Here is a 12,421-nt window from a genome sequence, read left to right on the forward strand (position 1 = left end):
CACACAGACCATCTGCACCAGGAAGTGAAAGGGACCCTTAGCGTGGGGATTCCAGGACCCAAGGGACCCATGTGGAGGGACCCTAAGGCATCTTCCAGTGCTGCACCACCCAGAACTCTCCCTATAGACTTTGATGCCCACCTGAGCCCAGGCCACTCCTGGACATGTGAAGCTGCTGTTCTAGGCCAGAATCACACCTTTGTCTATCTTCACCTCCTTCGGTCCTGTCAGCTAAACTAATGAGCCATGGGTAGATCCTTTAGCCAAAATGAAGAAAGGAAAGCAGCATGCCCACCAAGAGCAGGAGGCCCAGCTGGGCTGCAGAGCCTGGGGAGCTCTGTGTCCTTGGGGAGCGTACAGTGAGTGCCTATCTGCAAACCTCAGCTTCCAGGCCCAGCAGCGCTGTGGCTGCTCAGCTCCAAGCTAAAGGCCCATGCTTCATCTGGCATCAAAGCCGTGGCAATCTGTCTCACCTTGGAAAGGATGAAGCAGGACCAGATTCCACGTTCTACCTCACCAAGCCTGGTGCTGCAGGTCCATGTCCAGATGTGTAGTTGTGTGTAAGTGTGCGTGTGTGCATGTGTGTACCCCAGGATTCAGAATGCTATTATGGGCTTGCCACAATTCTGCTATCTTTTTCTTTAGTGATGTTCAATATAAGTGAATTTAAGGTTTAAGGACAAAACGTTAGCATGAGTGCTCATGGCGGGTGATGCCCTGAGACTCAGGCAGGCCTGCCACCTTCCTTCCCCGTGGTCTCTTTACTGTGCATGTTCTCTCGGTCCCACCTGGGGCTTTGTTCACAGTGGCCCTGCGTTCGCCCACAGGCGCTGGGAGCAGGCTGAGCCCTGTGCCTCACACTTCCCAGGTCCTCTGCTCACTCAAACCCGCAAGCAGAAGCCTCTTCAAATTTACAGAAGAGGAAACTGAGGCAGGGAATTGTAAAATGCCAGGCTCCAATCACAGGCGGGCAGATGGCACAGCACAGATGGGAACCCAGGGCATTGGGCCGGAGAGCCAAACCTTAATGCTGTACTACATCCCTGATGTTTTGAATTCCTTATAAATTGCATTGACTTTCTGCCTCTGCCAGACAAGCACGTTGTCTTTCTGCTTCTTTCTTGAGCCAAAAAAACAAACAAACAAACAAAAAAAAACCCACATCTCATAGCACCTTCTCTGGCACAGCCCCAGAGCTCCTGACCCAGGGATCAAGCCCAGAACACAGGACCTTGTAGATGGGCTCCAAAGCCCTTCCTCTCTGCTCTGCGCTCAGTAAAGTCAGAGCACTTAGACCACAGAGAAACTGGCCTCCCTTCATCATGGAAGAGCAGGCTGGGGGAGCTGGAGGCGGCTCTCCAGGGACAGTCTCTGGTCTCCTCCATCCTGTCACCACATGCTTGCAGGCAGAGTAGGACTCACAAACTCAAACGTCCAGAGGGGCAAGAAGATGCCAGGGCAGGGGGAGGACAGCGGCGTGACAGCAGGTTACTGCTCCTGACAGTCACTGTGTGGGAAGGCAGAGACGTGCCCAAATCCCCTACTGCTCAAGAGAAGCCAGGGTCCAGACTTATGCACAGTGTCCATTCTTAAATGAAAGAAAACAAACCCAAAGGTTCTTTAGACACCACATTAGCCAAACCGAGCACATCTAGACACTGGATTCAGCTTGTGGATGCCCTTCTGTGACCTCAGTTTACAGACAATATTAGTTCACTGAAAAAAGTTCGAGACCACGTAAAATTATCAAGTTGGTGTAAGAATTACCAAATGTTTCCCTCTGTAGAAGCCAAGCCAAACATGTCTGCTGGCAGGAGTGAGTTCACAGGGGCCGCTTTGGCAGCCATTGTTAGCACTGATTGAGAAGATGTGTTCAGTCCATTTAGGGAAGGACTAGTTGGATGTAAAAATTGTGAAAATCAGCCCATGTGCCATACGCTGGTGATAGCATTTCTCCCTTCATGGCAGGCTCTGAAGGAATTGTTGCTGCTACAGAGGGGGTCCTGGCCACACTTCCACTGGCTGTCTGCAATGCCACAGACCAGAGCTGTGTTGGCAGGTCTGCCACGGGATGCCACAGAACCGTCCCCAGACCCCACATCATTCCAGTGAACGACCACAGCTAACGAACTAGTTCCCCATCTCTGGAGCCTGACTGGCTTGTGACCTGCTCTTGGGGAAGGCCTTTCTGCAATCTGGGCTCAGCAGGGCTCAACCTACCTGCCCTGGGCCACTCACCAGCAGGCCATTGGAGCCGTGGACGGTGACGCAGCGTGAGAACGTGTGGTGGATGGAGAGGTCTCTGATGTAGGTGGGTGGGTCGTAGCCACCCCGCTCGTCCACATCGCCCGCCAGGTGGAAGTGGATCGGGTATTGGCCCACCAGCTGCTGCCCCATGTGCTTCAGCTCCACGCCCGACAAGTGTGTGGCCTTAAACCCCAGCGCAAACTAGGAAAGGAGAGCGAGGATCAGAGGGTCCAGGGACTTCCTGCCCTCACACCCCCAGAGCACAGCACGGCTGTCCCCATGGTACACTGCCAGTGTCCTCCCAAGGGCTCATCCAACTAGAGACACCCTGTGCATGTGGGTTAGGAGCCCTGGCTCTTCCTACACCATGGGAAAGGAGTGAGGCCTTACTGATGGCCAAGGATTCAGCAAGACAGGTACTGCTGGGGTGGGGGCATGAGGGCTGCACAGTAGTGAGATGCTCTGACCTTTCTCCTTGCCTCCCAGTCACCTGGTGTTAGGGAGAGGGGTGACCCTAGACAGCCTGGGGGAGCTGCAAGCATGCCTGGAGTGCCAGGAATGGAGGCTGTGGGTGACTATGGGCAATACCTCAGGTCCACCAGAAACCTTCGCTGGGGTGTGAGGGTGGACACGATCCAGAGACTCCCTGAATTTCTGCTGTGGTGGCACATGTGCAATAGGAGAGATGTCCATGGGCTCCCTTGGTGGTAGCTCTGAGTCGCTGCTGGCAGCTCCAGAGACCATGGACTGCACCCATGACTGTCCCTCCTAGGAATCCCTGCCCACCTTGGAATGCTTCTGGTTGGGGTGACAGCCTCAGCCAGGCAGACTCATACCTTTATGTGGCCCCCAAAGGTATCAAAGTCAAAGAAGCTGCAGATGTGGTTGCTGTAAGGGTAGCATTTGTCCTCCATCTCCCCCATCACCACAATGTTCCGGCTCAGGAGCCCGACCTCAGCCCGCATGTCCACGCCGTCTATCTCCTCCCCAATGTGCAGGTACAGCGGCTTCCCTGGGAAAGGGGAGGTCAAAAAGCACATGAGTTATCACCAGGCCCTGCATACTCAGTGATCCCTGCGGCCCCCAGGGCATTTTATAGAAGAGTGAAGTCCAGGGAGGTAACGTCTCATGCTGAGGGCAAAACAAAGGTTCCCAGCCACAGGTGCTTAGGACTGAAGTGTGTGGAAGAAATGGGCCCTTCAGGACTAGATTCTCCTGTGCTTTAGCTGGATGCACAGCCCACCAGGAGAACTGTGTTTCACAGCCTCCTGGGTATGAGCAGAAGTACTAAGAACATCATCCAGGTGGGAAGACCTGTCAAACTTGGGAGAATCCTGCCCTAGAAGATAGCAGAGCAACTGCAGAAAAGAAACCTGGTCTCTGGTTAACCCTGAAGAGCCTGCATGCCCAACAACCTACCAGCTGGGGTTCTTGAAAAAAAATATAGAGCAGGGCCGGGGATTTAGCTCAGTGGTTCGGTGGCCTGCCTTGCAAGTGCAAGGACCTGAGTTCAGTCCCTGGTTCAAAAAAAAAAAAAAAAAAAAAAAAAAAATCTTTGTTTTTCTCAATCCCCTGCTTTAGCGTGGCGCAGTCCATTCTCCGCTTTCCTCGCCCTCGTGTGGGTGTGTATCTACAGTGTCTGTCTCTGGGGCACGTAGCATGTAAGCATAGGGTCTATAGTACCTCTAGGGCAGTGGTGTCAAGTTTATGGCATGCGTGCTACAGCAGGTGTTTGTTGACACCAAAAGCTCTACAAGGTCCACCATGGTTGCTATAAGGAATGTATCTGGAGTCAGGCGGGAGCTTCTGTGTTCACCACTATGGCTGGGCTCTGGGAGCCTTGCAAACACTGTGTGGAACGGGGGAAAGAGCTTGTACCTGCTCTGTGCCCACCCATCCCTCTCTCCTTCCAGCCTCTGTGTGGAGCTGACCCCAGGCCCAGTAGCTTCCTCTTCCAGAAGCTTCACTTCTTCCCTGATGTGGCTTCTTAACGCTGCTGTCCAACTCCTCTGAGCCTTCCTATCCCTAAACAAAGAACAAAAAAAGACCACCCCGCTTCCCCTCTTCTAGCTATTGTCATCTCTTTCCTCTTGTGGCCGGGGTCTCTGCACTTGATCTTAGCCTAACGGCCGAGAAGTGATGTGGTCAAGATCACTGAACTAGGAATCTGCCTCCTTCCTCTGGTTTCTCTCCACTGTCTCCCTCCCACTATTCCACTCAATCTCTTGCCACTTGCACTTAACATTTCCCTTGCTTTCTTTTCTTCCACCAGTGGCGCAGAAAAGGCACCTCAAGCGCGGGGCGACAGGAGCTCAAACTTGGAACTGTCTTTGCTTTGCAGCCCAGATTCTGCTTCCAGCACATTCCAAATTCTTTCCACAATAAAAAGTCTTAGCACAGCTCTAAATTCAGCTCATCTCTGAGGTTGCCGACTTGGCTTCTAGATGTTTTCTCTGCCCTCTGAGGGTGGAGTTACAAAAGAGCAATCACCTCCCCTGTGGATTGTAGGTTGGACAATGCCACCCACCTCTCTGGGTTTTCACATGACCCTGGAGATACTCCCAGGGGCCCACATGTGAGGGTCATGGTTACAGTTAGCCCCAGCACACGACAGTGAACTTCCTCTGCCATCCCACCCACGGGAAGAGCTGACCCTGTGTGTCCTCCCCAGGCACACACCTGTGAGTCTGAGCTCTGCGAAGACTGTCTGATTTGGGGATTCTGCAGCCTCATTGGGTTGGTGGGTTTTTTTTGAAGCATTTAGTTCCAGACGTGAAGTTGGTGCATGAAGAAGCTGAAAAGATACCTCATGACATTTGGTATTCATGAAGTTACCATGAATTTACCGCCTTAAAACAATCTGAATCCATCCTCTTCTAGTCTTGAAGGTCTGAAGTCTGAAATGAGCCGTAAGCAGCCCACATCAAGGTTCTGAGAGTACTGCTTGCTTGTGGAGGAGCCAGGGAAGAATCTGTTTCTTGCCTTTTGCAGATTGTAGTGGATTTAGTGAAGATTTAGTGTATTTTCTGTCCTGTGACCTCTTCTTGATCTTCGGCACACACCACGCCAAGCTCTGCTTCTGTCTTCATGCCATTCCCTCCTCTCGAACCCTTCTTCAGCATGCTTTTGAAGACCCTTGAAATGACACAGGCCCACTGGGGCGAGCCAGGGTAATCTCCTATCTGAGCCTGATCACGTTTGCAAAGTTTCTCTGGCCCTAAGGTAACACATACAGGTACTGAGGATTAGAAGTATCTCTTTCGAGGCCATTATTCAGCCAGCCACAGAGTTCTTCTTAAAAACAGTGCTGGCATTGTGTTAGTCATATACTATAAAAATACTTGAGATAAATAATCTTCAAAAGAGGAAAGGTGTTGGATGTGGTGGCAAACACCTATAACCCTAGCACTTAGGAGGCTGAGGTAGGAGGATCACAAGTTCAAGCCTACCTTGGGCAACTTAGTGATTTAGCAAGATCCTGTCTCAAAAAAAAGAGGAGGAGGAGGAGGAAAAAGAAGAAGAGAAGGAGGAGGAGGAAGAGGAGATGGAAGAAGAGGAAGAAGAAGAAAGGTTTATTTTCAGAGGTTTCAGTCTGTGACTGATTGGCCCATTGCTTTTGACTTGTGGCAGCTCGGTACATCATGGCTGTGTGTGGTGCAGGAGGAAGACTATGTACTTCATGGCTGAGAACAAATAGAAAGGAAGAGACCAGCATCCCACAATCCCCTTTGAGGGCTCACTCCCAGACACCTAACACCTCCCCTTAGGCCCACTTTTAAAGGTTCTACCACCTTCCAGTAGCACCAAGCTGAGGACCCAGTCTTTAATACATTGACTTCTGGGCAATATCAAAAATCAAGACTATACATAGGGTGCTGTGTCTCTACTTCCAAGGTCCAGAGCAGGGTTCACTCTGGCCACTCAGGTGGAAGACTCTCCTTGCATCCAGTTCATCCAGCGTCTTTCCAGGTATGGAAGCCAGAGTTTGTCCCCCAAGAGCTTCACATCGTGTCTGAGTGGCCATGGCTTGGAGGAGCCAGACAGGAGGCAGTGCCAGGTGCACATCTGATGAGGAAGATGGGTATCCAGCACAGGAGATGCTAGAAACAGGCCGTAATCATCACTAACCATGGAGACTCACACACAAGGGCTTTCCACAGCCCCCAGGGCCAGCTCCCTGGTTTCCCACTGTGGAAGTGGAGGATCAGGTGGTGCTCAGGGCTCCTGCTACGATCTGCTATAGAGCTGAGGAGAGTGTGGGGCAGGACTGAGCAAGGCTGCTCTTGTCACCCCAGGCTCCAGCTATGGTTGTGTGAGCACTGCAGGTCACACTTTTCCTGGAAGCCTCCATCTGTGACATGAAGACCACACCCTGTGAGAGTGGTAGACCTCTTCTTCCAGAACCTCTTTTCTCTCCATACAACCTTATTTCATGGACTGACAGGTCATGGGAGTGTCCTGCTCGGATTGCTCTGCAAAAGTGCCTGCTGCAGAGTGCAGGGAGTGATCCAGCTGTCTTCCCCAAGGTCATGGTTGCCACTGCACATGTGGAAGTGTCAGTGATACTAAAGTTGGCCATTTTTGCATCACAAGGGACTCCTTACTAGCTGGTCTCTATTGTGGAGCTCTCCCTAGCCACCCAGCTTCCTCAGAGACCCTGTAGCCTGGCCTATGGCTCTACCTACCTGACCACCCTTCCACCTTCCTGCTCATCACAGGTGTCAGACTTGCACCTTGGCTTTCTACACCTCCTCCTGTATCCTCTTTCTGTGATCTTCCACACACCCTGACCCAATCTCTTGCACATTCAATGCTGTCTGAACACACTTTCCTTCTTTGTGTTCCCCTTGTCAGAACATCTTGGGGATCATTATGGAGAAACAAGGATGTTTGCACCACTGCCTCTCTGCCTGCCCTGGTCTTCCAAGCCACCCCAACTTAAGATGCTCCCTGCAGATAAGCAGGGCAAGAAGATTCAGTCCCTCTTTACTTCTTTCCCTTCAGGCTTCCAGGATCCTGGACTTCCAAGGCCTATGTGTCCAGCTCTGCTGGATCAGAGATACCCCAAAGGACAGTGCTGCTGGTAAAGCTCAGAGAAAATCCCAAAGTCCTCCTCAACCCAGAAACACTGCTCTGAGCCATTCTCCAGACACAGACGAAGAAGAATTGACAGCCCAGGAAGAGCCCAGAGCCCAGAGGCAGCTCAGAGCTGCCTGTGAACTGGCCAAAGCTGAGGGCAGGAGGTGTAGGCTTGGATCCTGGGAGATACAGCTCGGAGCAGACTGCACAGGAGTAACTCTAGGGCTGGTCTGTCCTGTGAGCCAGGGCCCAAGACAGGCTCCCTGGATGGATGGAGAAAACCCCAGGTCCCTGAGCTTTCTCTGCTCCTCCCCCATCTCCCCTCTGCCCAGCTAGGCATGAGGCCACCCTCGCTCAGCCTGCTTTCTCACCCTTCAAGGCCCAGCTCATGTGTCCCCAGGAAACTCACAGCCATGCTGAGCAGTGGCCTTTCCTCCTCTGTCCCGCAGTTTAGTGAGCCAGTAGTGGGCTGGGCCTCCCCGACTCCAGGCCTTCTGACCATTGTTCAGGGCCCATGCCCACCAGTACCTTGGCTTTGCTCAGTTCCTCCCAAAGCATGGCATCCAGGCCAGACTGTTTCAGAGGTTTCTGTACCTGTGGGTGACCAGAGGGCCTTCTGGGGAGGTAGGGGAGGGTGGCAGGGAGGTTGCTGCCTTTAGAGCCTGCTGGGCAACTCAGCTTGTCACTATGTCCCTGCACATGCAACTTAAGCTTCCTAAACCTCAGGCTCTTCATCTATGAAACAGAGATAATAATAGAACTATCCTAAAAGGTAGTACACTTGAGAAGTGAGTTAATCCATGGAACATGCTTCAAACAGTCGCTGGCACAGGGTAAGCCAAGCCCGACAGGAATGGTCGACAGCTGCTGCTGGTGTTGCCCCAGGTTGAGGCTGGAATGTAGGCCTGAATGACGGGGGTTTGTGGACAGCAGCTTGGACAGCTTTGTTCTGTGGGAGAAGCCAGTCAAGGTGCAGGAGGGGCTGTGTTCCTCCAACCCCGGGAGCAAGGCAGTACTGGATAGACGGAGCCCAATGTTCAGCCCCAGACTCTTTCCCCACTGCTGTGAGTCTTTATCAGGTCCTTTCCAAAACCCCTGCTGTCAGCTTGGTGGCAAGTTTGTCTGTCCAGCCTATACATCCACAGGCCACGCCCACACTCCTAGGACAGCATGTGTCTGACTCCTGGCTTTCCACCCTGTCTGTGAAATTTTCCCACTGACCTCCTCCTCCCCTCCTTCTCCAGCACTTGTGCGTGGAGCTGGCCAAGCCAGAGTTGACCCAAATGATTGAGAAGGGTAAGGGAGGAATCCATCTGGGGAGCAGAGTGGCTGCAAACACTGGCCTTTCCCCATGACCCCTGGGAGCACCCACTCCATACCTCGCAAGGCATGGGGGTGGTAAGGAACAGAACCCAGTACTCTTGGTTCTGAAGACCTCCCAGTGAGAAACATAGATGTGTATTCTGGTCACTCAGACCAGGAGATCCCAGCATATCTGGGGACAGGGGAGGTGAGATCTCCCTTTCCAGACCACTGGCTGCAAGGACAAGCCCAGGACACAGGCACGGCCCCACTAGAGCAGGTTTAAACCCTCTACGGTCACTCCCCAAGGGGGATGGTTGGCGTAGGTGGTCATGGAGGAATGACAGAAGAGCACCCAAAGGCCAGGAGCCCAGGGGCTCTCATTTGAATCCTGGGTCAGGTCCTGACTTGCTTGGTCTATATTAGAAGCCCCACTGGCACCTTCTTCTATTCCCAAGATGCTCCATTCTGGGTTCCTGAGATGGCAGCCACCAGGCACATGTAAGTACTGAGCACTTGGAACCTGGTGACTATGACTAAGGGAGGGAACCTTACATTTTAGATCTTTTTTTTGTTGTTGTTTTGGTACCAGGGATCGAACTTGGGTCCTTGCACTTATGAGGCAGTGACACCACTGAGCTAAATCCCGCCCCCTCTTTTTTAGACAGGGTCTCACTTTATAGTTCAGGCTGGCCCTGAACTCATTATGCAGCTCAGGCTGGCCTCGAACTCTTGGCAACCCTCCTGCCTCTGCCTCCTGAGTGCTGGGATTGCAGGCATGAGCCACTATGCCCGGCTATTTTAGATAATTTTAGTTGGACTTCTGCAACCACATGTGACTGGTGGCCACCACATTGGGAAGCACGAGTCTGGTCATCTGATGACCAAGAAGCCTTGGTCTCTACTCCAGCCATGAAGGGGAGAGTGGTGCCCACAGCATTGGGTTATCATGCGGATGGATGAGACGGTTTACCTGAGGTTCGTGGGATATCATGGGAAACCCAATAAATATCCTTTCTACTGAGCCATGGTTATGTAAAGGTGTGGGGTGTTTACAGGCAAAGTGGGAAGGTGGTGATGAAAACAGCCAAAACAGAGGGATTTCCAACTGCTACCTCCATGTCAGCAGGGGTGGGGAATCACACGGTGGTTGGCAAAACTTGGAAATATTTTTTTCAATGATTTGTACATTATCATTATTTTGCTACCTCCATCTGTTTCTCATCAGAAAACCCTTAAAATGTAAAAAAGTGCTGTTTACTGGAATTTGGGGACTCTGTGGGAGGAGAATGTGCCTGCTCCACAGCCAGCCTGGAAAGGTGACCCCAAGAGCTCCCAGGGGCGAGGCAGGACATGGGGTGGAAGAGGTGGGTGGAGTCCTAATTCTGTAGTGGGGATGGAGTGCCAGAGGGAGGGCTCAGCTCAAAGAAGAGGAATGGGAGCCTCTCCAGGACAGACAGACCGACTACCTTGGGGCTTTCTGATGTGCTCACAAGTGCCGAATTCATGGGACCACAGCATTGAGCAAAGCATAGGGTCCATAGTTCTAAGGGAGAAGAAGGTGATCACAGGCAGTGCTGAGCTAGAATCCAGGGTGTCTGACAGGGAGCTGGTCTCTCCTCCACTTCTCTTTCCTCCCTGGGAACCCAGGGCCCAAAGTAGCCCTGTCTCTCTTAGTCCAGCCACAAGGGGCCTCGGAGGCAGCTGGTTGATTGGTAGAACCAGTCAGGAGGGCACCCAGAGGCTCTACAGCAGGACCCAGACATGCTCTGACACCTCATAAGCTCCTCTGGTTCAAGGGCACAGTCAGCACCTGTGAGGACCTGCTCAGAGTCAGATCTCCCCTCCAGGCGTGGGGCACCCATCCCAGGCTAAGCACTCAACAGATCTCCCTGGTCCCTGTCTCCACCTCAACACAGGCAAGGGCTCAGGACAGGCTTTTCTGACATCCAGGTACCACAGACACTGCCCAGAGCCATGGGCAGTGACATCAGTCCAAACCACCTGAGTGCCACCCCTATGACAGCCCAGAAGACTGTCCACAATGCACTCTTGGATGACACACAAGTCACCACGTAGACCTAAAGGATTCAACAATCACTGGGAACTTACTTGTCTTAGTGCCCACCTGGCTTTCCTGGCCATTAGTGCTCACCAGGCTCCTGGCCTTCAGTGACCTCCCCATGCACTGGCCTGTGGCTTCCTCATCTCTCTCAGACCCATGAGCTCCCATGTTCCCCACTCCAGCTCCTCTGGTCCTCCTTGTAGTGAAGATTCCTGCTCACTAACCAGGGCCTCCACACCATGCTCCTCCCCACAGCCCTTCTGTTCCTCCACTTCCCTCCAGTTCCTGGCTCAGCACTGATTCCTCCAGGAAGGCTCCCATGCTGGCCCTGACTCTGCCAGGGCCCTTGTCCTGGCTCCCAGCAGCTCTACCATTCCACTTTCCCAGCAGTCACCGCAGTGGGAGTTTTGTTTCTATGGGAGTGGTTCCTTGATGGATGTCTGTTTTCCCTGCTGAACTTCAGATTCCCTGAGGGCAGAGAAAGCATCCATCTTGCTCACCAGGGCATCCAAAGGCCTGGCACTTGGCCTGGCACATCCGACACATGTCTTTTAACCACTTACGGAGTGGCTTCCAATGTGTTCCCATAGAGGAAGCTCAGGGGAAGGTGCCCAGGCTGGGCAGAGGAAGGGCTTGGTGTGCATGTTCACAGAGTTGGCACCCACTCCTTGAGGCATCAAGGCAGGCAGGAAAATAACCACAGCCCCACACAGCCCTCCCGTGTTGGTCAGTGAAGATGGTAGGAAGAGTTTGCTTCTCTCCCTCTAGACACCCTCTACCTGCATTCCCCAAAAGAGCAGAAATGATAAGCCACTAAATACACAAGATCTAATAACACAAGGTCCAGCTATGGCCTATCATTAAGCCTAGTTGCCATATTATTGCATCTAATACTTCTAATAATTAGTTTGTACTTATTGAGCACTTACTATGTACCAGCCAGTATTTAAGCACACACATGAACCTCTTCAATCTCCACAATTACCCCATGAAGGAGTTATGATCATATCTCCCTTTTACAGATGAGGAAACTGAGGTACAGAGTTTTTTTTTTAATTGTTTAAGGTCTCAGCTAATAACTGGCATTTCTGAGATTCCAGTCATGGATGCCTGGTTCTATGGCCTGAGTCCTTTATGCTCTCTTTGCCCATTCTGCTTTTCCAGACAAAAACAAAAGCAAAACTGCCTTCTTTTGTGTCTTTGTGGCATGTGCCCAACGTTGGGTCCCACCCAGTAAGTGACCGGAAGCACAGCTCGATGCACACAGAGGATCTCTGCATGAGCTGCTCCAGAGCTGCCGTGCACGTTGCTGTGCTGCCTCCTTCACGTGACAGCCCTTTTGATAAAGTTGTCAGGAGCTCAGAGGCAAGGGAAAGGTGCCCTCTTCTCCTGTGGTCTCCTTTCTTTTATTGGGTAAGGATAAGTAAGTAATTTGTTAATTTTCTTTCTCTGCTTTGGCTGCCTGGAATTTCAGAGATAAACATCATAGCTTATTTCCTGAGCTTCTGCTGACCCCAGTTTTCCTCCATATTTGCTGATAAATCCTCCTATCAGTCTCTTACCACTTAAATATGTCCCCCTCCCATATACACAAACTGTTGTCAAAGTCATTCAGACCTGTGTTTAGAGTGAGCTATCCCAATGCCAGTGGTTTGGACATTATTATTTTAAAGTGCAGACTCTCTTGCTTTGTCAAGGACAAGCATGTGATCATCTTGGCCTCTACCT

The 12,421-nt window shown here is 51.9% G+C and overlaps 1 protein-coding gene across 4 annotated transcripts in view; it reads right to left on the reverse strand.

Annotated features, from left to right (window-relative positions):
- Cemip (cell migration inducing hyaluronidase 1) overlaps positions 1-12,421 on the reverse strand; it is a 131,512-nt gene that overhangs the window by 25,343 nt on the left and 93,748 nt on the right. For all 4 annotated transcript variants that reach the window (XM_010621193.2, XM_010621192.2, XM_033761124.1 and 1 more), the window contains 2 exons: positions 3,084-3,259; positions 2,239-2,448 (listed from right to left, as the gene is read on the reverse strand). In XM_010621193.2, coding sequence (XP_010619495.1) covers positions 2,239-2,448; positions 3,084-3,259 — 386 coding nt within the window. The remainder of the gene's footprint in view (positions 1-2,238; positions 2,449-3,083; positions 3,260-12,421) is intronic.

This window comes from Fukomys damarensis, unplaced genomic scaffold (genome assembly GCF_012274545.1).
Source record: "Fukomys damarensis isolate Sample0158 unplaced genomic scaffold, DMR_v1.0_HiC HiC_scaffold_7, whole genome shotgun sequence".
NCBI classification, from domain to species: Eukaryota; Metazoa; Chordata; class Mammalia; order Rodentia; family Bathyergidae; genus Fukomys; species Fukomys damarensis.